The following is a 24,425-nucleotide window of genomic DNA, read 5'->3' as shown; positions in this document are numbered from 1 at the left end:
TTTAAAATAATATACCAACAAATTATGTTTTTCATGATATATAATGTGGGTACACTGAAAAAAAGGTCTGAAAATTAATTTGCTAAAGTTTTGTTATATTGTGGTTCATTTACTTCAGTGCTTGGACTAAACTCATCTTCACAGCACTAATTTACTTAAAATAATTAAGCAAAAACCAAATAGAGATACTTGAGAGTTTACCTTTTCTTTTTGACCATTTGCTGGAACTAAAAACTCTATGAAATGACCCAAGAGCAATTATCATTCTGAATGTTCTGAGATAAACAATGAAAACCCTATGATTGGGAAAACCAACAAAATAGCACTGTACATTATGTTAATTTTAGAACATAAAATGTTTTTATCATCTAGTTCTACAGGTAGACCTGACAGATTTAAACATGCTACTTATAAAAATACAGTACTAAACACAGCCCATCAATCAACTGTTAGCCATTCTAAATAAACACAACACTATTCTCTTTGACTACCTTGATTACCTAATCCAGCAAAAAAGATAGGAGGTTACTTTAAAAAAAAACAGTAAAAGATTTCTAAGGAGATCTTTCTTATGGGTTCTTAAGAGAACATAATCTCTCTTTTTTCAGATAAGCTCACAGTAAATGTGCCCAGCTATAAGGAAAAAGACCACAGACAAGCACCGTATTTCATCGTTCCTTTAAAGACGCATTTTGTTCCCCGTGGATATGAGTGTCACATGAGCTGCGCCGTGAGGGGAACCCCTAAGCCACATGTCACCTGGTATCACAACAACATCAGCCTCAACCACAATGCCCACTACCTGGTGTCCAACGTGCATGGCGTCTGGTCATTGTTCATCATAGGAGTCAGCCCCAGAGACAGCGGGGACTACACTGTCGTCGCAGAGAACAGCCTGGGAAGGGCAGAGTGCTCCACCAGACTCACAGTCAGAGGTACAGGCCTCTGGTGACTGGAATTAATATCATTAAGAAATGAGCATAAGAGTTTTGAAACAGAAATTGTTCAAGTAAATTACAGCCAAAACATGTTTTATGAAGGTTGGTAGAACAGAAAGTAAACTAGCATTTGATTGATAGATAAAACAATCAGCAGAGAGCAGAGTGACTGACAGTGTGGAATCCCAGAGAGTGAATGCTGCTGCTATGCTTTTGAATAAGAATCCCGAGTTGTCTTACCAAAGATTATTCCCATTAGAACAGCTTCATCGATTGGTACTGGTTTTTCAGCAATCGGGTGTAAAATAACTTGTGTGACCTTCACTTTATGTCTCTTGTAAGGGAAAAAACAAGGTGGTTAAAAACGTTTTGGCAGAGTAACAAAAAGTGGGGAAGAGGGCTTAAACCAATTTTCCTAGGGTAACAACATGTTTCTTTTACCATTGGAGCTCCTAGCCTGCATATCAAATACTGGCTGATTTCTGCTGTTTTTTCATTATTAATCCTGATCCTGCTAAAAAGATCACATTTGTTACAAAATGAATAATTACAAACTGGCTTTTGTTAGATTTATATAAAACAGCAATTAACACTTACAGTATGAGCATCCAAAAATAAAAACAATACTGGCTAGTACATGTTCTAAAATTCAGGAATTTTAACATTTTTGATAAAGAATCACAGAATCTGTAATCCTGTGTTACCTTTTCTTTGACAATTTGATAGAACCCAAGTAAAGGCCTTACAGTAAAGTTATTTGCTGTCTTTCTCCTAAACTGTCATTCTTTCCTTTCTTTTGCAGAATAAAGTGGAAAGGAAAGCAAGCAGATGTCACAGACTGCCTCTGTTATTTTCCAATCTATCATTTCCTGGAAATCCTCTCATATTTTGTTTGAGTTTTGTGTAAAAATTCTTAAGTATAATTTGTATGAGCAAAAGCAATAACTTCTGCTACAGGCTAAAGAATGGATTTTATTTACCCAGTAGTGCATGTACAGTACCTTGTGGATGTCAGGAAATCAGTAGACTCCCGGCCTGCAGTGCATGAGATGTGCAGTGTCTGTGATTGAGTCAGTTTGTTAGGGTATTCAAAGTCAGCTGATGATTCCAAGACATTATTTTCTGCTAGGACCTTATTTGAATGTCTCCAGCTTTTCTGTTGCTTCCAACATTAGATACAAAAACACAATAAAAAAAATGTAAATCTAAAAATCTTTTCACAAATTTGATTAACATACAGTATCATAGGGTAGAGTGGTGGTACTGTGGCTAAGGATCTGTGCCTGTGGCTGGAAGGTTGCTGGTTCAAATCCCATGACTGGCAGAGGAATCCTACTCTGTTGGGTCCCGAGCAAGGCCCTTAACCCCCATTGCTTCAGGGGCACTGTACAATGGCTGACCCTGCACTCTAAAACCTAGGCTTCTCTCTCCCTGTCTGTGTGTCTCATGGAGAGCAAGCTGGGGTATGCAAAAATACAAATTCCTAATGCAAGAAATTGTATAGGGCTAATAAAATGATCTTATCTTATAGGCAGTGACGAAAACTTTTGTCAGCCTCCTAATTTGGTCCACATTTTCATATATTTTAGACATCAAACACAATTAAATCTTCATGAAAGTCTTAACAAAATATGAAGACAACCTGATGGAATCCATAATACAAATATATAAGATATATCTGGATTTGGATTAACAAAATAATTCAAAAACCAAATAAGCTTTTGTAAAAATATGAACTCTGAGATTCAATAACTCGTTGTAATTCTTGTAATTGTTAATTCGTATATTACATCGACTTTAAGGAATTTTGGGTCATCTTTCCTTATAAAAGTGCTTCATGTCAGTCAACAATACCTGATGGTTTCCCCGCATGAACAACTTCATGTTATGCCATAGCATTTCTAATTGAGTTTAATTTCAGACTTTGGCCATCCCAAAATGTGAAATCTCTTTTTCTATAGCCATTCTATTGTAGATCTGCTTCTACTGTATGTTAAGGATCATTGTCTTGGTGCATGACCCACTTTCTGCTAGCTTCAGAACAGCATTTCTCGGATTTCTCCTATTTCTCAGATACAATGCCTTTCTGTCATTCTGTCAATGATGGTGAACGGTCAAGGTCCTGAGGCAGTCCCAAACCATCGTTCTCCACCAGCATGTTTGATGGTCAGGAAGGGTTCTTCTGCTGGAAGGCAGTGTTTGATTTTCACCACATGAAATGTTTCTTATTCTTGCCAAAATGAATGACTTTGGCTTGTCTATCCAAAGACTATTTTCCAGAATGTTGTGAAATGTCCAGGTGGCACCCTGAGGAACCTAAGGAACATTTTCTTTGCACTATACAGTACATTATCTACTCATTTGGCAAACACAAAATCTCCATTGCTTATTAAAATTGTAATGATATTCAATCTTCCGTCCATCCATTTGGTATCCGCTTTATCCAATACAGGGTTCTGGCAATTAATGAGCACAAGGCAAAATACATCCTGGATGGAACGCTAGTCCATCACAGGGCACGCAAAGACACACGCATAGTGACACCTGGGCCAATTTTCCAAGAAGCCACTAAACCTTCAAGCATGTCTTTTGACTATGGGAGAAAAACAGAGCAAATGGAGAAAACCCGCACGAGCACATTGAGAACATACAAACTCCACAAAGATAGAACTCCAGGAATTGGATCCAGGCCCCCAGCGCTACAAGGAAGCAATGCTGACCACTGTGTCACCATGCCACCCCAATTATCTTTTAAGTCTAAAATATACTGTACAAGAATACAATTCAACCTAGGAAGTTGACATAAATTTACTTAGTATTGTAGATCTCAGAGTTCCTGGCTGGAAATAAAATGAGCTCTACATAAATTGTGAAGCAATGAGCAATTTCAGTCGTTCCAAGACACATTATATGTAGGGTTTCCAGATTTTTTAACATCTCAAAAGCAGATAATAAATATCATAATTTGATGGAAAATACAATTACAATTACTTTTTCTGTTCTTTTAAACGGTATGCCTATGCAGTTAAAAGTATACTCATTATAAATATTAATGCATTTAAATCTGCGGATGAATTTGTATTTGTTTAGTTTACCCTGCATGATACTTATGCTATCTCAGCTTTCACTATACATTCATTGTTTTCTGAGATAAAAAAACAGCTTGTGGTGTTTGGACTAGCTGGGTTGGGAACTGATTTTCGTTCTTGTGTTATCCTGACTTCCTGCAGTCAGGCAGACTATCTTTTATTAACTCCACTAATTGTGTTCTATGTAATCGCATTTATGTTACATCTTAATACAGTTACTAACCAATCTTATTTCTAACTTTAAATGCTGATTTATTTCATTTCTGATTGTTGTTCAAATAGTTTTGCATATCCTCTAGGCCTGAAAACTTGTGTTCTGAACCAAGGAGAATACGAAGTTTTATCTCTGGTACCTGAAGTTTTGAAGATTTAGCAAACGTTTTATTTTTTATTTCCAAGGGCAGAGCACACTATGAAAATGAATCACATGGGATGGTGACTTTTAAAACCAAAGCAGGAACTTTATTTGACATAATCTTTAATAAATTACAATCTCTAACAAATTATATGAGTGCAGCAAAACTACGCTGACACAAAAGATAATGCATTTTTAATCATGTTTTTTTTATATTATGATACATTTTGACATGAAAAGAAATAACGTGAGCAAAATTTGGATACTTTTCAGAGGTGTCCCAAAATATGTAACTACTATATTAATGAGCATAAGTGCCTGAGATAAACCAGAGAACTGCGACAGGCTTCAGTGGCCAGATTTATATTCTGAATGAATTATAAAGACAAAAATGTTTTGTTACTTTGTTATGTTTGTATGAACAAGAAATGTGATGCTATTTATTCTTTTATGAAATTTTAATAAAATCTAAAAGGATAGCCAACGATTCCAGTGCATCATTTTAGAAGAATAAGTGCACTTGAATAATATAATAAATACAGTGCCTTGCGAAAGTATTCGGCCCCCTTGAACTTTTCAACCTTTTGCCACATTTCAGGCTTCAAACATAAAGATATAAATTTTTTATTTTATGTGAAGAATCACCAACAAGTGGGACACAATTGTGAAGTGGAACGAAATCTATTGGATTTTTGAAACTTTTTTAACTAATAAAAAAATGAAAAGTGGGGCGTGCAAAATTATTCGGCCCCTTTACTTTCAGTGCAGCAAACTCACTCCAGAAGTTCAGCGAGGATCTCTGAATGATCCAATGTTGTCCTAAATGACTGATGGTGATAAATAGAATCCACCTGTGTGTAATCAAGTCTCTGTAAAAATGCACCTGCTCTGTGATAGTCTCAAGGTTCTGTTGAAAGCGCAGAGAGCATCATGAAGACCAAGGAACACACCAGGCAGGTCCGTAATACTGTTGTGGAGAAGTTTAAAGCCGGATTTGGATACAAAAAGATTTCCCAAGCTTCAAACATCCCAAGGAGCACTGTGCAAGCGATCATCTTGAAATGGAAGGAGTATCAGACCACTGCAAATCTACCAAGACCTGGCCGTCCCTCTAAACTTTCAGCTCAGACAAGGAGAAGACTGATCAGAGATGCAGCCAAGAGGCCCATGATCACTCTGGATGAACTGCAGAGAACTACAGCTGAGGTGGGAGAGTCTGTCCATAGGACAACAATCAGTCTTACACTGCACAAATCTGGCCTTTATGGAAGAGTGGCAAGAAGAAAGCCATTTCTCAAAGATATCCATAAAAAGTCTCGTCTAAAGTTTGCCACAAGCCACCTGGGAGACACCCCAAACATGTGGAAGAAGGTGCTCTGGTCAGATGAAACCAAAATCGAACTTTTTGGCCACAATGCAAAACGATATGTTTGGCGTAAAAGCAACACAGCTCATCACCCTCAACACACCATCCCCACTGTCAAACATGGTGGTGGCAGCATCATGGTTTGGGCCTGCTTTTCTTCAGCAGGGACAGGGAAGATGGTTAAAATTGAGGGGAAGATGGATGCAGCCAAATACAGGACCATTCTGGATGAAAACCTGTTGGAGTCTGCAAAAGACCTGAAACTGGGACGGAGATTTATCTTCCAACAAGACAATGATCCCAAACATACAGCAAAATCTACAAAGGAATGGTTCACAAATAAACGTATCCAGGTGTTTGAATGGCCAAGTCAAAGTCCAGACCTGAATCCAATCGAGAATCTGTGGAAAGAGCTGAAAACTGCTGTTCACAAACGCTCTCCATCCAACCTCACTGAGCTCGAGCTGTTTTTCAAGGAAGAATGGGCAAGAATTTCAGTCTCTCGATGTGCAAAACTGATAGAGACATACCCCAAGCGACTTGCAGCTGTAATCGCAGCAAAAGGTGGCTCTACAAAGTATTAACGCAAGGGGGCCGAATAATTTTGCACGCCCCACTTTTCATTTTTTTATTAGTTAAAAAAGTTTCAAAAATCCAATAGATTTCGTTCCACGTCACAATTGTGTCCCACTTGTTGGTGATTCTTCACATAAAATAAAAAATTTATATCTTTATGTTTGAAGCCTGAAATGTGGCAAAAGGTTGAAAAGTTCAAGGGGGCCGAATACTTTCGCAAGGCACTGTATAATATAATATATATTATAATAATATAATACATAGTACAGTATACTGTATAAGCAAAGTACTGTATATAACATGACCAAAACTGGCTGGTATTGAGTCCCCGTGCTTTCTATGGGGGGCCAGTCAGGGCACCACCACCCAGCGAAGGTGCCTGATCCTCACCCGGTAATCCAAATCTGATAGTTGACCAAGCACAGTGCAGGGGTATTGCCAGGATGCAGAGAGTTTTGGGGACTGCACCTTCTTCCATTGTGGGTTATAGACTCACACCTATTCCCCAGCAGCAAAGGCCTATCAACCTGATGGACATCTTACAGCCTCTTCTACCTGACTCTTGCCTTAGAGAGCTCTCCCCAGGCAAACGCATGTGCGCTGATAATGCCTTCCTGGTGGCAGATTGTTCCAGCAGAATCGGAATCAGAATTCTTACATACGGGCTTTCCCCAGGCCAACGCTTTGCTGAAACAAGGTTCCAGTCCCTATACAGACAACACTGGCAGTAATTTGATTGTCTCTGAGGGTGCGCAAAAACAGCCAGAGAAGTAGTGTTCTGAGCTGTGCAGTGTCTTTTTATCCAGAACAAAGATGGGCGATGATTGGTTGAGAGTTTGGCGGGCATTTGAGACCCATGTGGGGTTACCAGGCCCTGCAGGTTCCCGATCGGTTGATCAAGGTGAGAGTTGAGTAACAATGACCTCTGGCATCTAGGACTGCAATCCAGATGTTCCCAAGAATCTCATAGACAGGGAGATTTTGTGCTTAATTAGAAAACTGTAGAAAAAAATAGAACGTTATTGGATTTATTTTGTTACCGAGATTTAATAACCGGTTTGAGAAGTTGGGACTGGTCCTGCTATCATTTGTACTGTATCTATTTAAATACCTCAATCTTCTGCCCAATGTAATTTTGAGGATAGTTTTTAATATATATATATTTGATACATGGATAAAAATATTATTCATTTTTTGCATTAGCACAATTATGGAAAAAAAGAACACATTATTAAAAGCATATTTATTCCCACTTTATTAAGAGAGGCTAGCTAAACCAGAAAATGTAACTCTCATACAGTAAATAATTATACTTGGACAAAAGCTTAATCAGGAAAATATTACACAGTTCGCCACCTGGAAGGAGGTTGTGAACACTGTGATTTGCTGGTAACCCCAAAATATTTCACTGTATAGTTAAATTCTACCAACTCACACACTATGCATTTGTGTAATTACCCATTAGCATTTTGTTCCCACAAACTCAGACTTCCTCTCAGGAAACATTAATATATTTTTATTATGTAACAACTTCCCTAATTTGAGCAATACCATACTGTACATACTGTACAGTCACACGGCTCCCTATAATAGGAAATGTGGTATTATTACCCTCGATCACTGGTTACTAGTAGGGTTTAGAATACTATGTAAGACTAGAATTAGGAAGGAACATTCAGGCTCATAAAACTCAGCAAAAACTGTGGGGAAGAGTTTGAAGGAAAAAAATGCTTCCTGTTCTTCTTCTTTCCAAAGAGCAGCCACCAACCTATGAAATATCGCTATTCCCAAAGCTGGGAATTTCCAACTGTTACTTTAATCTTGGTTCCCTAAAAAAGAATGCAGTCATTACCAATGGAAAAGTGACAACATCACTGACTCAGTACTGAAACAAATACCAGGCAGGCACCCAGCTATACCATCCTGGGAAGATATTCCAGGCTTCTAAAACCGTGATCACAGGGACTATGCTGTGCTCTTTTACATGGAGTTTATAATGAAAGTTTGGGAGGGATGACATAAATCAAGTTCAAACAGCCTCAGCTGTGAATAATTTAATCATTCCTGACATCATTTCCTCACCTAAAACATTACAAATATACTGTACTATATATAATACACATAATTCCCTTCTTTCCTTTGCATACTCTTTTGCATCCCACCTCCACCCCATTTCCACCTTTGCAGCTGCCCCTTGGTCACTCAATCTGCATGCAGGTCCTAGCCTCCTTGTCCTATGGCCAAGTGGTCAGCCCTCAGCCAAGTGGATTAAACCAAATTGTACTGTAACTAAATCACCCCAGAAAACCTTTTCAATATGCTTCATTCTTGGGTGTTATTATTCCTACTTGAAGAGTAGATACAGTAGGTCAGCTATGAGGGAAAAAAAGTGTCATGTCTGCATTCCTTTTCGGGAAGCGAAAGTTGTGAAAACACAAGGATATTCCCTTTGTTATGGAATACAGTCTTCACCAATGTGACGGCCTGAGGTTGTACTTGGGAATTAGCAGTGTTCAGATTCCTGGTGCTGAAGGATGGACATGAATATGGAAGGAGAAGACCACATAGCAGCCATGCAGACAACTCTCAAGGACACACCTGCAAATAAAGCCCAAGAGGTAACCGAGGTTGTGCCCCACAGTAGCTGTAGTAAATAGATCTTGTGGATAATCCAGTGCACCAGGTACTGCTTGAAGATCAGTGAAGCCAGACCCTTGCTTCTAAAACTTACTGTCAAGGAATGCAGTTTGCCCATTCAATAGGCAAGAGTGAAGCTGTCGTGGAATCTTTATCAGAGGAGAGCCAGGAAAGGTGTTCTCATTCACTCAGTAAAGCATTTATTCATATTGCGCAATAGGGAAAGACAGCAACCACCAGTCTGTGCAGCAAGTGCGAGCTAATTTCCAAAGTAAAATAGATAAAAGTCCCTTATTTTATACACTTAGCTGATGCAACACCTCAACTTGTTTACTTCATTATGGTTGGTTAGTAATACAAAGACAGGCGAGACAGTAATTGTCCAGTCCTTATACAGTAGGTCTTAGCCTTGAAGGACAGAGAAGACAGCTACGTGCAGTTTTGTATCTACCTTTTTTGCTGGGGCAGAGATAAACATATTCTTAGAACATCCCGTGCCTTTGACTTGCTGGGTACAATCACACTTTGTTCACAGAATCCAGCTGTTTTTACAACACAGCTCTGCCTGTAAACAACATTTTTAGGATAAAACACTTTTCTTTGGTAACTTTCCATTACAAAGTGCAGCACAATCAGTCTTCAAGGACAAGAATGGGAATGTTTTTCAGAAATTCACCACTGCTTTTGCAACAACCTCACCTGCGAGTATCACCAAAGTCCATCTTGAATAATCCAATACTTAAAATGGCAAATAAATATTTATTCAATATCCAAAGTCTGTATCTTTCATATTTATAAAACATACATGATGTATAAAAAGAGTAATACATTTCTGTTGATGCTCTGATTATTTTCTCTAGCGGCTCGCACAAAAACTATTATTTTCTCACTAAATCTTTTTATTATACAGCAGGTTTCTTGCACCTGCATTAACCATCTTTCTGTGGTTCACCTACTACTTTTCTCTCTCAAAAAACGTATACACTTCCTACTTTTTGACAAATCCCCCAAATTATCTTCTTTTCACCACTTCCCTGTACTATCTGCTACTAGTCCACACTCTGTTTTTTCTCCAAGAAACCTTTTTATCTTCAAGAAATCAGTACATTTGTTTCCTTTATTATACCTCATTCTGCTGCAGACAATAGTATAATTCTGGTGAGGTTAATGGCTATCTACTCTTTAAATGTGACCAAATGGTGCTGAGACAAAAACCCACCAAGAGAATAACAACACCATTGTGTTATGAAAACCATATATTTGAAATAATAATTGGGTAAATACGAGAATAGACTAAAGTCAGGTGGTACAACGTGCAGCACAATGTAGCTGGATCACAATTATTATGTGAATTATTAGAATGTGACCCGGCTACTGCTTAAGAGAGATGATTGTGCAGGTATGTATACAGTATATAAATAATAGTAAATAACATTGGCAAGGCACGACTGGAACCAAACTGTACTGTCAGCTGTCATGTTCACTGCAAGAACGCCCTATTGAAAGATATACAGATATACAGAAAGATAAACATTCCTACTGTACACCACGCCTACAGTACGTGTTTTGCAACCCTGTCGAATACGAGCTTAGGGAAACTCCACGAAACAATAAACAAGTAGCTCCCACCACCACTGCTGCTTAAAAATACACCGCAGGACTCCAAAAATAAACCCAACTCCAACATGCACGCGTTGCCTTCCTTAGATAACACTGTACAAACGGGACACCATGATTGGCAGGGTCCAATCTCTTTACGCCCTGACTAGCCTGACTGCGTTCCTCCAATTGGTTTTGATAAACCCGCCCCTTTCCTTATTCGTGTTCCAGCCTGTCCCACCTGCCACGGGTTGCTGGTTATTAGTGTAAGATGAATGGCAAATGTACTCATTGGACTGTGTAGGGGGGAAAAAAAAGTTCAGACATTTAAGTTATGTAATTAAGAAATTAAATTTCCAAAAGCTAGTAGCGTGTGGTTTGGAAATACGTCTAGTCAATGTTGATTGTTGTCATCGCTTTCAATTAAAAGTTCATAGTAGGTGAATATATATTTTTTTAAAATGACAGCTAAGCATCGGAAGGGGAAAAATAACCACAGGCAGGAAGAGAACTCTTTTGAGGACGACTCTTTCGAGCGGGGACCAAGAAATGGAAAGTATAATACATCCGTGATCATTTTATTCTTCCTGATTGGGGTCGGGGTTGTCACCTCCGCCTGGTTTTTCACCCAGCAACTCCAGACCATAGGTTACCTGACTGACAACCTCAGGGGCGTGCAGTTGAAAATAGCGCAGCTACAAACCCACCAGGATGAAGTCCAAAAGGTTAATGCAAAGGTATGATGCTTTTTTTATGATCAGTGACAGTGTGCATATATTTACAGTGCACGGATACATATTAATATTTAGCCCCAAAACAAAAGTGCAAATCGAAACATAAAGATATGTTATTGTTATTGTTATTATTTTTTAGATATAGATTAATTTCAAAATGGCTGTCAAAAAGTTCCTTAGAATTTTGCGAATCGTTTGACCAGCGTGAACTCGGCTTTTCCATTTTTAAAATCAGAGATCGCAGTTTGAGGGATCCTTGAATTTGTCATTGGGTCAATAGCGCAATTATTTTAACAACGGGGCCAATTTCTGGTATCGTATTTTACAGTAATTACAACCTGAAAGTGTCTAGAATTTAAACGTGTTAGAAGACATCTAGGATTTGTGTACCCTTTTGGTGGTGTGTCATGGTGGAGGTGTTACTGTAAAGCATAGCTTATGATTTGCTCTGTTAACTTTATGCAGTCCGATAACAGTATCTTATCAATACCAATATTTTTAAGCCTTATCTTCTCAAGAGCTAGTACAACCTACTGTATTCAATAGTGCCTGAAGATATTATTTAAACATTACAAAGGATACTTGTATTTACTTTCAAATAAACTACAGTGCCTTGCGAAAGTATTCGGCCCCCTTGAACTTTTCAACCTTTTGCCACATTTCAGGCTTCAAACATAAAGATATACATTTTTTATTTTATGTGAAGAATCACCAACAAGTGGGACACAATTGTGAAGTGGAACGAAATCTATTGGATTTTTGAAACTTTTTTAACTAATAAAAAAATGAAAAGTGGGGCGTGCAAAATTATTCGGCCCCTTTACTTTCAGTGCAGCAAACTCACTCCAGAAGTTCAGCGAGGATCTCTGAATGATCCAATGTTGTCCTAAATGACTGATGGTGATAAATAGAATCCACCTGTGTGTAATCAAGTCTCTGTATAAATGCACCTGCTCTGTGATAGTCTCAAGGTTCTGTTGAAAGCGCAGAGAGCATCATGAAGACCAAGGAACACACCAGGCAGGTCCGTAATACTGTTGTGGAGAAGTTTAAAGCCGGATTTGGATACAAAAAGATTTCCCAAGCTTCAAACATCCCAAGGAGCACTGTGCAAGCGATCATCTTGAAATGGAAGGAGTATCAGACCACTGCAAATCTACCAAGACCTGGCCGTCCCTCTAAACTTTCAGCTCAGACAAGGAGAAGACTGATCAGAGATGCAGCCAAGAGGCCCATGATCACTCTGGATGAACTGCAGAGAACTACAGCTGAGGTGGGAGAGTCTGTCCATAGGACAACAATCAGTCTTACACTGCACAAATCTGGCCTTTATGGAAGAGTGGCAAGAAGAAAGCCATTTCTCAAAGATATCCATAAAAAGTCTCGTCTAAAGTTTGCCACAAGCCACCTGGGAGACACCCCAAACATGTGGAAGAAGGTGCTCTGGTCAGATTAAACCAAAATCGAACTTTTTGGCCACAATGCAAAACGATATGTTTGGCGTAAAAGCAACACAGCTCATCACCCTCAACACACCATCCCCACTGTCAAACATGGTGGTGGCAGCATCATGGTTTGGGCCTGCTTTTCTTCAGCAGGGACAGGGAAGATGGTTAAAATTGAGGGGAAGATGGATGCAGCCAAATACAGGACCATTCTGGATGAAAACCTGTTGGAGTCTGCAAAAGACCTGAAACTGGGACGGAGATTTATCTTCCAACAAGACAATGATCCCAAACATACAGCAAAATCTACAAAGGAATGGTTCACAAATAAACGTATCCAGGTGTTTGAATGGCCAAGTCAAAGTCCAGACCTGAATCCAATCGAGAATCTGTGGAAAGAGCTGAAAACTGCTGTTCACAAACGCTCTCCATCCAACCTCACTGAGCTCGAGCTGTTTTGCAAGGAAGAATGGGCAAGAATTTCAGTCTCTCGATGTGCAAAACTGATAGAGACATACCCCAAGCGACTTGCAGCTGTAATCGCAGCAAAAGGTGGCTCTACAAAGTATTAACGCAAGGGGGCCGAATAATTTTGCACGCCCCACTTTTCATTTTTTTATTAGTTAAAAAAGTTTCAAAAATCCAATAGATTTCGTTCCACTTCACAATTGTGTCCCACTTGTTGGTGATTCTTCACATAAAATAAAAAAATTATATCTTTATGTTTGAAGCCTGAAATGTGGCAAAAGGTTGAAAAGTTCAAGGGGGCCGAATACTTTCGCAAGGCACTGTATATATTTACATAATATGCATCTGCCCTGCCCTAACTATATGTTATACTGTATAAACTATATATACTGTACACACACTGTATAACAGTTTTAGCAAGTAACTGCATAATTCTAATATTATTCAGTTGCTAAATTAAAGCTCCTGTAAAATCCTGTGAGTGATAACTCACAGTCACAACTGTTATTGTCACTTGATTTTACCAAAAAATCAGAATCTAAAACCAAGTCAATTCCTTTCAGATCCTTAAATGTAATTATTCTATGCATGAAATTCAAGAGATTAAAAAATACATGAAATTACGTTTTTTGCTAAAACCATATTATTTAAATGTAATGAACCCTTTTCAATACATGAAAGTTCATGTGCAGAATATGGGCTACTTTATCTCTGGGTAAGTTCAATATAATGTAAGTAATATCAGCGAAGGGAACATACTGTATACAGTATACAATGTAATTTAAATAGTTTTATTATTCATTCCCCTATGATTCAGAATTGGTTTATGCCCTGCATCTGTAATAACTGAAACTTTAAACCACTTGTCAGGTCATTAAATATAGACCACAGCTATGCTTTTGTAAATACTGACCTCTGGCACCCTATTCAAAAATAGGAACCTGCAACATGTTTACAAAGGCTATTTGTGCTCACAAGGACTAACTGTAAATCTAATCCAGCAACAGTTTTAGGGGGTCAAACAATGGTTTTGTAACACCACCTTGACTACCAAGTGGGTATTAGGCTTCCTAGAAAGACGTTAAGGTTAATTCCATGTGAAAAGAAAAGAGACACTACGTTTCGACTGTGGAGCCTTCCTCAGTTCATCCCTAGTTGAACTTCCCTAGAAACATGCCCTACCTCAACCTCACCTGAGCTTTCAGAGTACTGACTATTACTTACACATTTTATATACTGTAAACAGTGCTAGTGTCTATAGTCAGGTACTAAATAGATTAAATGCAATACACCTTTCACTTTGTAAATAATATGCAGTGCAGTTTACAGACTATGTATGCCTTTATTGTTTAAAGAATTAAAAAAACAATTGCTACACCTGCTTTATATTGCATATCAGATACATATACAATATATCTCTATATTGAAGCAAATTATTTCCCCTCTATATACAGTAGCTGATCCTTCCAATTGACCATTCTCAGCCTGGCGTTAATTAAGCACAGTACTATTGTCCCAGAGTATCCTGTCAGCACAGGTACAAGGCGGGATTCCACTGTGGATGGCATGGACATGTACAGGTACGCATGCGTAAACACATGAGCATGCAGACCCATACACACCCAGTTTCGGGACTCCAATTAACCTGGAAGGTGGAAGCAGACTAGAGTGCTCAGAGGAAACCCATAAGAACACAGTGAGAAAAGAACTAAAGAAAGACTGGCCTTCAGAGCTTTACAGCTACCTAGAAGTACCTAGGTACCTTTTACTGCATAGTTAATTCAGTTTGCTAAACATGCTAGACTGCCTTTGAGTGCTAGTATTTATCATATTGGTATTCTGTACATTCCAACATTTTCCAGTATTGCAGCCCCCTAGAATAATAATGTACAGTACAACAAGGATCTGTGCAAGTGAGGTTTAATTGTCTAAGTAAACTGTTTTGGAATTAATGAGGCAGCATTTTTAATCTTCAGCTTTTTAAATGCTCAGAACACTAAGAGATTTATTTCATTTTTATCGGCACATAATCTATAATCAATAGATAAAAAAACAGCTAGCTGTGAACATTGTGAATATGAATGGTTCACTCCATGCGTTGAATTATTCACTGAACAGCATGTATTCACATTATAAATCATTGATACAGAGTAATAACACTTAGGGCATGGCACCTACCTTGTTTAAGTTTAATAAAATGTACACAGAAACAATGATAGCCATTGAATAGAGGGAGAATACAAGACTAGAACTACTTTAGTAGAGTTACTATTGGAAAAATGAGCACTAGCATTACTATGAGGTAAAGTATAGCTACTGTAAGTTGCATGATATATTTGTGACATTAACACCCTTAGGCTACGGGGTGTCTGCAGAGGAGCATCAAAGCCTTACCATGGGCATCAGAATTATTCCTTGCCCAAGATAAAAATAGTTTTGCAAGAGGAAGTCTTTGGAGTCTGCCTAATGCTATTACTGTAGGTTGCCTAGCATCCTTAAAACAAATGCTATATGAGGTAAGAAAAGAGGTATAGGAAGAACAACAAGTACTGTAAAAGTAAATAAACTAACAGTAAATTGAACAGGAGGTCTTGAATCCAATTTGCTTGTCTTGTCAGGTTAAAAATGACTAATTCTTTCGCCTTTTAATTAAATTCTTCCTATCTTGTAGTGTTAGTACTATATTAGAAACAATATTAAACGCACCTCAGAGCAAAGACAGTTAAATAAAAAAAAATTACAGTTAAACACTTCATGTGCTATGCATTAATTTAGCTGTGTTTGTACTGTTGTTGCATGTGTACTGAATGCTTTTGCTTTGTATTCACTTTATACATACTATACAGCATTCAGTATATTTAATTTGCATTAAATTAAATATTTAATGTGTTGGCAAATACATTTGTTACATAAGTCACATTAGGAGCCAGTAAAAATGCTTCAGGTGAATTTGACATGGGAAAAAATAGTATCCTATGACAGAAAGGGCCTCTTCACACATAATAAAGTATTTTGGTCGGTGTTTTTTATTTAAGCCCTCTTTGCATTTTTGGTTAAAAAGTCAATTTTGTACATTAAAAGGCACTCATACTGGAGGCCTTTCTTACCAGTGGGGTTCTCTTTAACCCCCTATAGATGCTACTATTCTGTAAAAAATTATGAATTATGTCCAAATTTTACCTTTCAGTATCTTTTCACATTTCTGTACAGATTTACAGCTCCGAGGGATATGAGCAGAGACTCTTCAATCTGGAAGAAGAACACAGGCTGTTGCAGAAGCATGTTGAAAAGTCAGTCACCACTATTGAAGAGCTGAGAACCTCTGAACTAGCTGCCAGAGTATCTACACTTCATACACAGATGAATACTAGACTAACTGCCTTACAGGAGACCATGATCCCAAGAGATGAGATGATTGAACTCCAGAGCCTATTGGAGGTTACGACCAAAGAGTTGGATTTGCTAAAGCAACAGGTCACTATTGTCATTAACACAAGCTCTCAGCAGGGAGAAAACCTGAAATCCCTCTCAGATTCTGTCACAGATTACCTCGGGAAGGTGGACTCTTTAGAGAAAACTTTCTCAGCCCAAGACCAAATGCTGGAGGAGGTCCGAAATGAGAATTCCATGTTGGTCCAAAATCTAGAAGGGCTTACTAGCAGTAATGAAAATCTTGAGACCTTGTTGAAACAACATACCAGTCTTGTTCACACTCTGTCGTCTCAAGTGGTGGAGCATAACAAGGAGATTCTGAATCTGAAAGATTCTGCAGCGAGTCAGAAGGTTCAGCTGGATACAAGTGGGCAGGAACTAACAAATATAAGGTATAGTACTGTATGTGCCTTTTTGTAGAACGTTTAAATGGGTTTTGTTACATACTGTAAGCATGACCATTCTCTTTCATGTGTACATTTCCTTCATTATCTCAGGAGTAGATCCAGTTCTTTTTTTCAGTCTTCACACTGGCTTAATTGTTACTAGTGTCTCTCTGTATGTCAGGAAAGTGCTGCTGGTTGCTCAGTCACAGAGGACTTCACTACAAGAAGAGCTGCACTCTCTGCAGAGCAGCCTGGCTGAACAGAGCAGAGATGTCCAGAATACCAACAGTGAGCTCAGAACCAAGCTGGACTCTGTCCAGGAGCAGATCAGCCAGGTAATACAGCCACTTTAAATTCCACAGATTCCATAACATTTACAGTATGTAACATTAGGACAGTTAAAGCACAGTTCTTTAAAAACTTGTCAGTTTCACTTGATATAATTTAGACTGAACACATACTATACAGTATATCTAAAGGACAATAACCGTCATTATTGTTCTTTAGATATACTGTATAGTATGTGCTATAAAAGCGCACACCACACAACATGCAGATATTGGAATGGGAGTGCACCTTACAAATAAAAGTGGATGTTTTATAGCACTACGGGTGCACTAATATGTGAATAAATAAAGCAAAAAGTCAAAGCAAAAGCTCTGCTTTAATGCAAGCTTTATACTCCCTTCACAATTTAGGAAGGCAAATGCAATCTATCTCAAGTGCAAGGTGAATGAGTACAACTTTGGTATAAGATAATAAAAGAAGTATACTATTTTTAATTCAGTAAGCTTAGGAAGCATTTGTTAGCGCATAGGAAAAAAATATGGTGACAGTACTGGAATAACAAGCTACGAAAATTGCTCTTACTGGGGCATGTCTCTCATGGTTTGAGGGCAGATCCTGTCAGATCCTGCCGACACGCCCATCCAGAGTGTTCTGTGTCTTGATGGAATGTGACAGCTTGTGAATCAGAAGCTCAAGTCATAAGCACCTGCCTAACCAAGCAGGAAAAGCTGAAAAATTCTAACACTGATGGGAACGTTTTGTCACTGAAGTCTGAGCATCATTCAAAGTACTTTTCAAGGTTACAAAAAGAAGCAATCATACAAACAAATGTTTTAGGCAATGGCATACTGTACATTTAAAACAGGAGAATATCAACTGGTACTATTTGAAATAAAAAGCCAGAATTCAGAAAATGTCATTCAGGTGAACTGAGCATTGGTATGCTAATGAGAATTATTCATCATGACAAAAGAAGTGCTGCAAGGTGCAGACAAAAAATATTAATATTAAATGTCATTGAAATTTCCATTAGTTTCCTTCTACAATTTGGATTGGCTTTGATACGCCATGAAATTCATTAGAGGAAAAATACTCCATAATAGCTTTTGGATTGCTTATGCATGAAAACATTTAAAAGAATGGGACCCCTCCTCATAATGTGTTGATTTAAAAAAAAATGTTTTTTGTGGACAATATAGTTTCTTTCCATGATTACAAACTGAAAAATGTATTTCTTTGTGTGGCTGACAGGTGTTGAAAAGCCTTTGACAATGTCAACACAGTGACATCTTTAGAATCAATATTGAAACATGAACCAGAGGACAGAAGTAGAAATTATCTGGAACTTCCTTTGAAACTGAGGCACTTGATAAAGCAAAGGTTTTTGGGAGTTTAGGACCAAGTATTAATTTGAAGCTGATATCTTGGGTTCTCTCAAGCTGAATGAGATCTCATTTCATTTTACTGTTTATTCCTGGTGAGGGTCTCAGTGGTTGAGCAGAGTAGACTTCCTTTTCCCCAACAACAGTCTCCATGTCCTGGGTCTGCCCTGGGATCTCTTAACAATGGGTCCTTACCATCCTTGCCATGCCCCAGTGACTCTTCTCCAAGGTCCTCCCAGATTGACGAACTCCTGACCCCGTCACTCACAGTAATCCCACAGCCCTACAGAGAAATCTGAATGAGATGCTTGCTTGAATTAGCTGTTAACTAACAAATGGGCTAGAAGGGCTGAATGGTCTCCTCTTGTTTTTTGTTATAAAAAGCATTTTAGAATCTTCTTACTCTGCTCTCTTTACAGATGCTGTCATAACAGATTGAAGCAAAGTGTCTGGCCTTAGTACACTAAAAGGCATTAGACTCTGGTGATCAACATCACCAGATAGACTGTCCAGCAGGATTTATAGGTAACCCTTAGATCTGTAAAATACCTACACCAAGTAGGACTGCATCTGGCCATTCCTGTCTTCAGTGAAGCAATTGATTTCCTAATTCATTATACCTTGTGTTTTGCAAGTCTTGGAGTATGACAAAAGGTGAAAGACACAGCTGAAATTTCTTTGTGAGTGTGAGTCAGAATGCAGTGCAGGAGGGGGCTGTCCACACTGAGCAAAATCTCTTCTCTTTTGGCTGGAGAACACAGGGCAGAGGGAACAGAAGGATTCCACAGTCCTAGGGGAGGTACAGAACCTCAAACAGGAACTGGACCAGCTTGAAGCCAGAGTGGGTGCAACTGTGCAGAGCTGTGAGTCTGTTTTAAGAGTGAATATTTCTTCTGTTTTTACTTCCAGAGCTAAAGAAAGATAATTATTCCTTTCTCTTTACTGTAGTTTTGTATAAAATTGAAATGGGGCAAAAAAATAAAAATCATATCTACTTTTATAATGATTTTTTAACCCTAAATGTAAATGCAACTCTCCTGACTGACAATGATTTAAAAAAGCCATAACAAATATGTACATGTACAGTAGGTGATAATTACAATTTACACAAACATATTTTTTTTTTAATGACAAATGTGTGAGGGATTTGAAGGATAATTCATAAATGTTATACAGAACAAAAGCTAGAAAATATAATATAATAAGGTATAATATGACCTAACTTCATATTGTTACTCAGGTCCTAATTATTGCAAGATTGAGGTTAAATTAATAGGGCTTCTGGATTTCTGTGTTTTTTTGTTATACTATGGCACTTATTTTGAGCAAATTTGATTTGTTTATTACAAATCACGTCATTCCATTAGTTAGTGAATAAGGCTCTTGTTCTAAAGTGACTGTCTTGATTGAACCTCTGGATGTTTCGTGTTATTTGTATTTGGAGCACAGCTGATACATTATGGTGATCACTTCCCCCCAAACCTGATTTACTGTACTTGAATTTCATTCCTCCAACCTAGAGTCATATAAAGTAGCACATATCTTATTTGTTGTTTTTTCTTCATACTTTGGTCATTTTTCCACCTGCTGAAAAGACATTTTCTAAAATATATATTCAGCATAAAACAGCCCTGTAGTCGTATGCTGTCTGAAAATAACAAAACCAGTGTTTTAAGAAAGATGATAAATCGAAAGCACCCAAATTGTGTAGCATTCAATATTTTCTCTTAATTAGGATGCAGAGATCACTGAAAAAAAACAATAAAATTGCTTAAAAGAAGACGTGGATTATAAATATATGTGGAAGATATACGTTGAAAATCAGAAGCCCTATATGTTTCATATTTGAAATTTCCTGTAGGAGTATTGGGACCTGCCACTGCTTCATGATTCTACAACAGACACGATCAAGTGACTGCAAGAAGGGGCTTTTCTTTATTTCTACCCGTCTTCTTCAGCACTTTTTTTTATCTCTTCTGTCAGGTTTCTCTGGAGAGGTGGAGATGAGCTGTGAGGAGTGCTCCTGGCCACTGGAGCACTTGGTCCAGTTCTCTGAACCAGCAGCGCGGCTACCTGTCATCTCTCTGGGCCTGACTCAGGCCAGCCCTGGAATCAGGGTGAGAGTGGCAGATCCCGGTCAGTCTGGCTTCAAGGTGCTCATGGACAGAGCTGGGGAGACTGGCCCCAGCACTATAAAGGCCAGCTGGATCGCCTGTGCCTAGAGGAACTACAGTAGCATAGCTAGCATAGGTCCAGACTTCCCTGGGTGCTTTGAGGGACCAGAGCTAGGCTTGAGCTCTGAATTTGAACATTGCAAAGACAAGTGTGAAAACTCACTGTTCCATTTTGTGGCCTTAACAACATATTTTGGTGCTGGGCCCCATGTTCCCCTGCTTCATATTGTTACAAAAAAGGAAAAAAAAAAAACATTTGAGGAATTTTAAATAAATGCATATTTCTATGTATTGGGGACAAGAAAGGTTTTAAGGGCTCTAAAGGCCAAAAGGGACTTGGAAGCTTTAATTCCGAATGATATGTTCTCCTCATGAAAATAAACCACTACAAGTATGCATATTTTGTTTGAATAAGTGTTGAGTGTAAGACCTCTGCTTTTGTTATGTACTGTATGCTTTTTTCTCACTGTGTGAGCTCAAGTCTCTGAAGTGAGCTGGGTGAAGTAAAAAATATATCATCAGCCAACACAAGAGGGAGCTGAGAAGTTATTGTTCTACAGCATGAAACCAGGAAAAAAATTGTTTCTCCTTGAGCAGGGAACTTCAAAGGCTGTTGGGTTCTTTTTGGTACTTTTGTGTGTTTCAAAATCTTCTAATACATGCACAAGTAGAGAAATTGCAATTAATATGCATAGCTATTATCATGACATTCCTTATTAATTTGTTTAAAAAGTTTGTTGTAAAAATATCGATAGCAACAATTGGGATTGGGAATACGATTCATTCAGTTACAGTTTGTTTTACTGCTGTTATTGTTTATAACTAACCACATCATCTTTGCAATACCTTCAGCATACCCTGTATTTAGTTCTTCTCCTTTCAGTAATGATATAAATACACCTTGGCTTAACCAATTCTTACAATTCAGGGTCACAGGGGAGACACAAACACAAACACAGACACTCACACCTGAGCCAGTTTTCCCAGAAACCAGTTAGTATGCCTTTAAACTGGGAGGAAGCCAGAGTACCCATCAAAATCCCACATGATTATTGGGAGAACATACTGTACAAACACCACAAAGATAGCACCCCAGGTCTGGGAGGCAGCAATGCTAACCACTGTGACACCATGCTGCCCTCTCCTTAAGTATATATTTTTTCTGTAATGATTTTAAAGTTTTGATGTTGCATTGAATTTCACATATAACTCAGTCTGTGGAAGTTGCTTTTCGCATTCCATCAGAAACACCCAAGAATGGCCACCAGAACAAGACTTTTTCCATAAGAATGTTGACATAATGAGAGGGAACTGTTTGGCCATCTTGCTTGGTTGCTAGGTGCTTATTAATCCAACCCATTTCTTAGGTTATTTTCTTTTTTAAACAAGGTAGTTTGTCTCTATTGATGGATCAAGATCTGCTACTAGTTTGGTCTCCTGTGGTGTCCCATACAGTAGATCCTAGCTTATGTTTAGTATATACAGTATTTTATTTGGTCAAATTAATTCCACTTTAAGTTAATGATACTCATATTTATTGGAAAACCAAATCTACTGTAGTAACATTGATAACATGGAACATTGCTTTAACATGTGGCGATGCACTACTATAATGCACTAAAAGTCCAAGAACACCTTTCAGATACTCTAGTAAGCTCAAATTTGAACTTTGCTGTATGCTTTGTGTCAGTCAGCTTGTAGCTCAGAAGTCATGTTTCCTGACATCTGTTTATCTCTTTTTTGAACAACAGATCAAGCTGTAAGAAAGGGCTCTTATACTTTCACTCTTTGAACTGTCTTATAAACTGGAGAAAATCAAAGTTCAGTTGGAGAAGACTTCTATCTTTGTTTCCCAGCAATGCCAGCTGAAGTTTGCTTTTGTTTTAACCTTCAATTTTAATTAGAATCAGTACAAAGGTACAGTGGGCTTAAGAATTATTGGCACCCTTGATAAAGATGAACAAAAAAAGCATAGAAAATAAACAGCACAGATAATCAGCTATATGTTATGCACAAAAAAAGGGGAAACTACAGGCTTTAATTCTAATACACATGAAAACATTTCAAAACATTTTTAAATGGGTAATAGTATTTTATTTTCCTCAAAAACATCAGTGTCATTATTTTGGATTCCCTGTTTGTACTTGGTGCAGCCTCCTCTGCCATAGATAACAGATATGGAGGGATCTTGGACCATTCCTCTATGAAGACATTTTCCAGATTCTTGACGTCCTTAGGTCTATGCTTTTGGACTGCCCTCTTCAATTCAGACCACGGGTTTTCAATCAGTTTTTCAACAATTTCTTTGTTAATTTTGTGCATAGGGTCATTGAAGGTCCACCTGTGACCAAGTTGCAGCTTTCTGGCAGAGGCAACCCGGTTTTTGGCCAGAATATCCTGATAGTAGAGTGCATGATGTCGTTGATCATAACAAGGAATCCAGGGCCAGTGGCATCAAAACAGTCAAAACATCAACGATCCACCACCATATTTCACAGTGGGTATGAGGTCTTTTTCTTTGTATGCAGCCCTGTGCGGACGCCAAACATATTGAAGGTATGAATAGCAAAAGAGTACAATTTAGGTGTCATCTGACCACATCGCCTGGTTCCAATCAAAGTCCCAATGGCATTTGGTAAACTTCAACTGCTACAGTTTGTTTGTTTTTGTCATTAAGGGCCTTTTCTAGCAACCCTGTAGCCTGTTGGAATGCACAGTATGTACTATACCATCTAACCATTGATTTGGAGACTTGGTGACCCCAAGACACAACCAGACACTGCATTTCTTCATGACACTTGGATTCTTTTTTGCCTCATCATTTTCCTCACTGTACGTGGGGACAAGGTATACTTGTTTCCACTTCCTGGTAGGATAACCACTCTTTTAGTGCTTTTGAACTTCTTCCTTGTTGTCCTAATTGTGCTAACTGGTATGTTTAACTTTTTATGTATTTTTTGTATTTATTATTCGATTTGTGAAGATCAACGATCACAGCCAGCCATTCCCCATGGTCATGGATGGTAAAAGTTTTTTTATCATTTGTGTTACCTCTTTCTTAGAACCTGGTGAACCAGGAAGTGTGTTCCTTAGGACTGGGTTGTATTTAAATAAGCAGAATTTTATTCCAGCTCTCTCTTTGTTTGATTTTCTTGTAAAAAACACAAAGGAGATCCAATAGTTGTGATGCCTGTGTTTTTGAGAAAACAATAGTATAACTGATTTAAAAACATTTGTTTTGAAATAATTGTGTTAGATTAAAAGCCTGCTGTTTTCAAGTTTCTGGGGAAATAAAATATACAGTAGCTCTTTATCTGTGCTGATTATTTTATCAAGCATTTCTGTTCATCTTTATCAAGGGTGCCAATAATTCTTGAGCTTGAGTAAAAAGGATTACAAACAATTCAAAGTAATTCAGTAAGACAATGTACTGACTTTTGTGTGAACGAAATGAGGTTACTTTATACAGTACACTGCAAACTTTTTTTCTCCATTTTATCAAGGTAAATTTTATCTTTTTATCATTTTATCTTACTTTTATCCACATTTTGAAAAG

General features: G+C 38.1%; 2 protein-coding genes and 1 long non-coding RNA gene across 6 annotated transcripts in view; 2 read left to right on the top strand and 1 right to left on the bottom strand.

Annotated features, from left to right (window-relative positions):
* LOC148658536 (immunoglobulin-like and fibronectin type III domain-containing protein 1) overlaps positions 1–4,861 on the top strand; it is a 52,467-nt gene extending 47,606 nt beyond the window's left edge. For all 3 annotated transcript variants that reach the window (XM_088639834.1, XM_088639835.1, XM_088639833.1), the window contains 2 exons: positions 609–935; positions 1,741–4,861. In XM_088639834.1, coding sequence (XP_088495960.1) covers positions 609–935; positions 1,741–1,745 — 332 coding nt within the window. In that variant the 3' untranslated portion in view covers positions 1,746–4,861. The remainder of the gene's footprint in view (positions 1–608; positions 936–1,740) is intronic.
* LOC148658534 (uncharacterized) overlaps positions 1–24,425 on the bottom strand; it is a 28,380-nt gene that overhangs the window by 1,859 nt on the left and 2,096 nt on the right. The window contains exons 2-5 of one of the 2 annotated variants that reach the window (XR_015940093.1): positions 18,891–18,978; positions 16,388–16,456; positions 1,179–1,272; positions 803–952 (exon numbers count right to left, since the gene is read on the bottom strand). This is a non-coding gene — a long non-coding RNA (uncharacterized LOC148658534). The remainder of the gene's footprint in view (positions 1–802; positions 953–1,178; positions 1,273–16,387; positions 16,457–18,890; positions 18,979–24,425) is intronic. The other variant, XR_015940094.1, reaches the window with a different exon arrangement.
* Positions 10,790–21,400, top strand: LOC148658535 (uncharacterized). Its single transcript, XM_088639836.1, has 5 exons — positions 10,790–11,297; positions 16,418–17,031; positions 17,207–17,360; positions 19,450–19,558; positions 20,679–21,400. The coding sequence occupies exons 1-5, from the start codon at positions 11,022–11,024 to the stop codon at positions 20,915–20,917; spliced, it is 1,392 nt and encodes a 463-aa protein (XP_088495962.1). The 5' UTR covers positions 10,790–11,021; the 3' UTR covers positions 20,918–21,400.

Source organism: Lepisosteus platostomus, chromosome 7 (assembly GCF_059453375.1).
Source record: "Lepisosteus platostomus isolate fLepPlt1 chromosome 7, fLepPlt1.hap1, whole genome shotgun sequence".
Lineage (NCBI taxonomy): Eukaryota > Metazoa > Chordata > Actinopteri > Semionotiformes > Lepisosteidae > Lepisosteus > Lepisosteus platostomus.
This window is presented reverse-complemented; position numbering and strand designations above follow the sequence as displayed.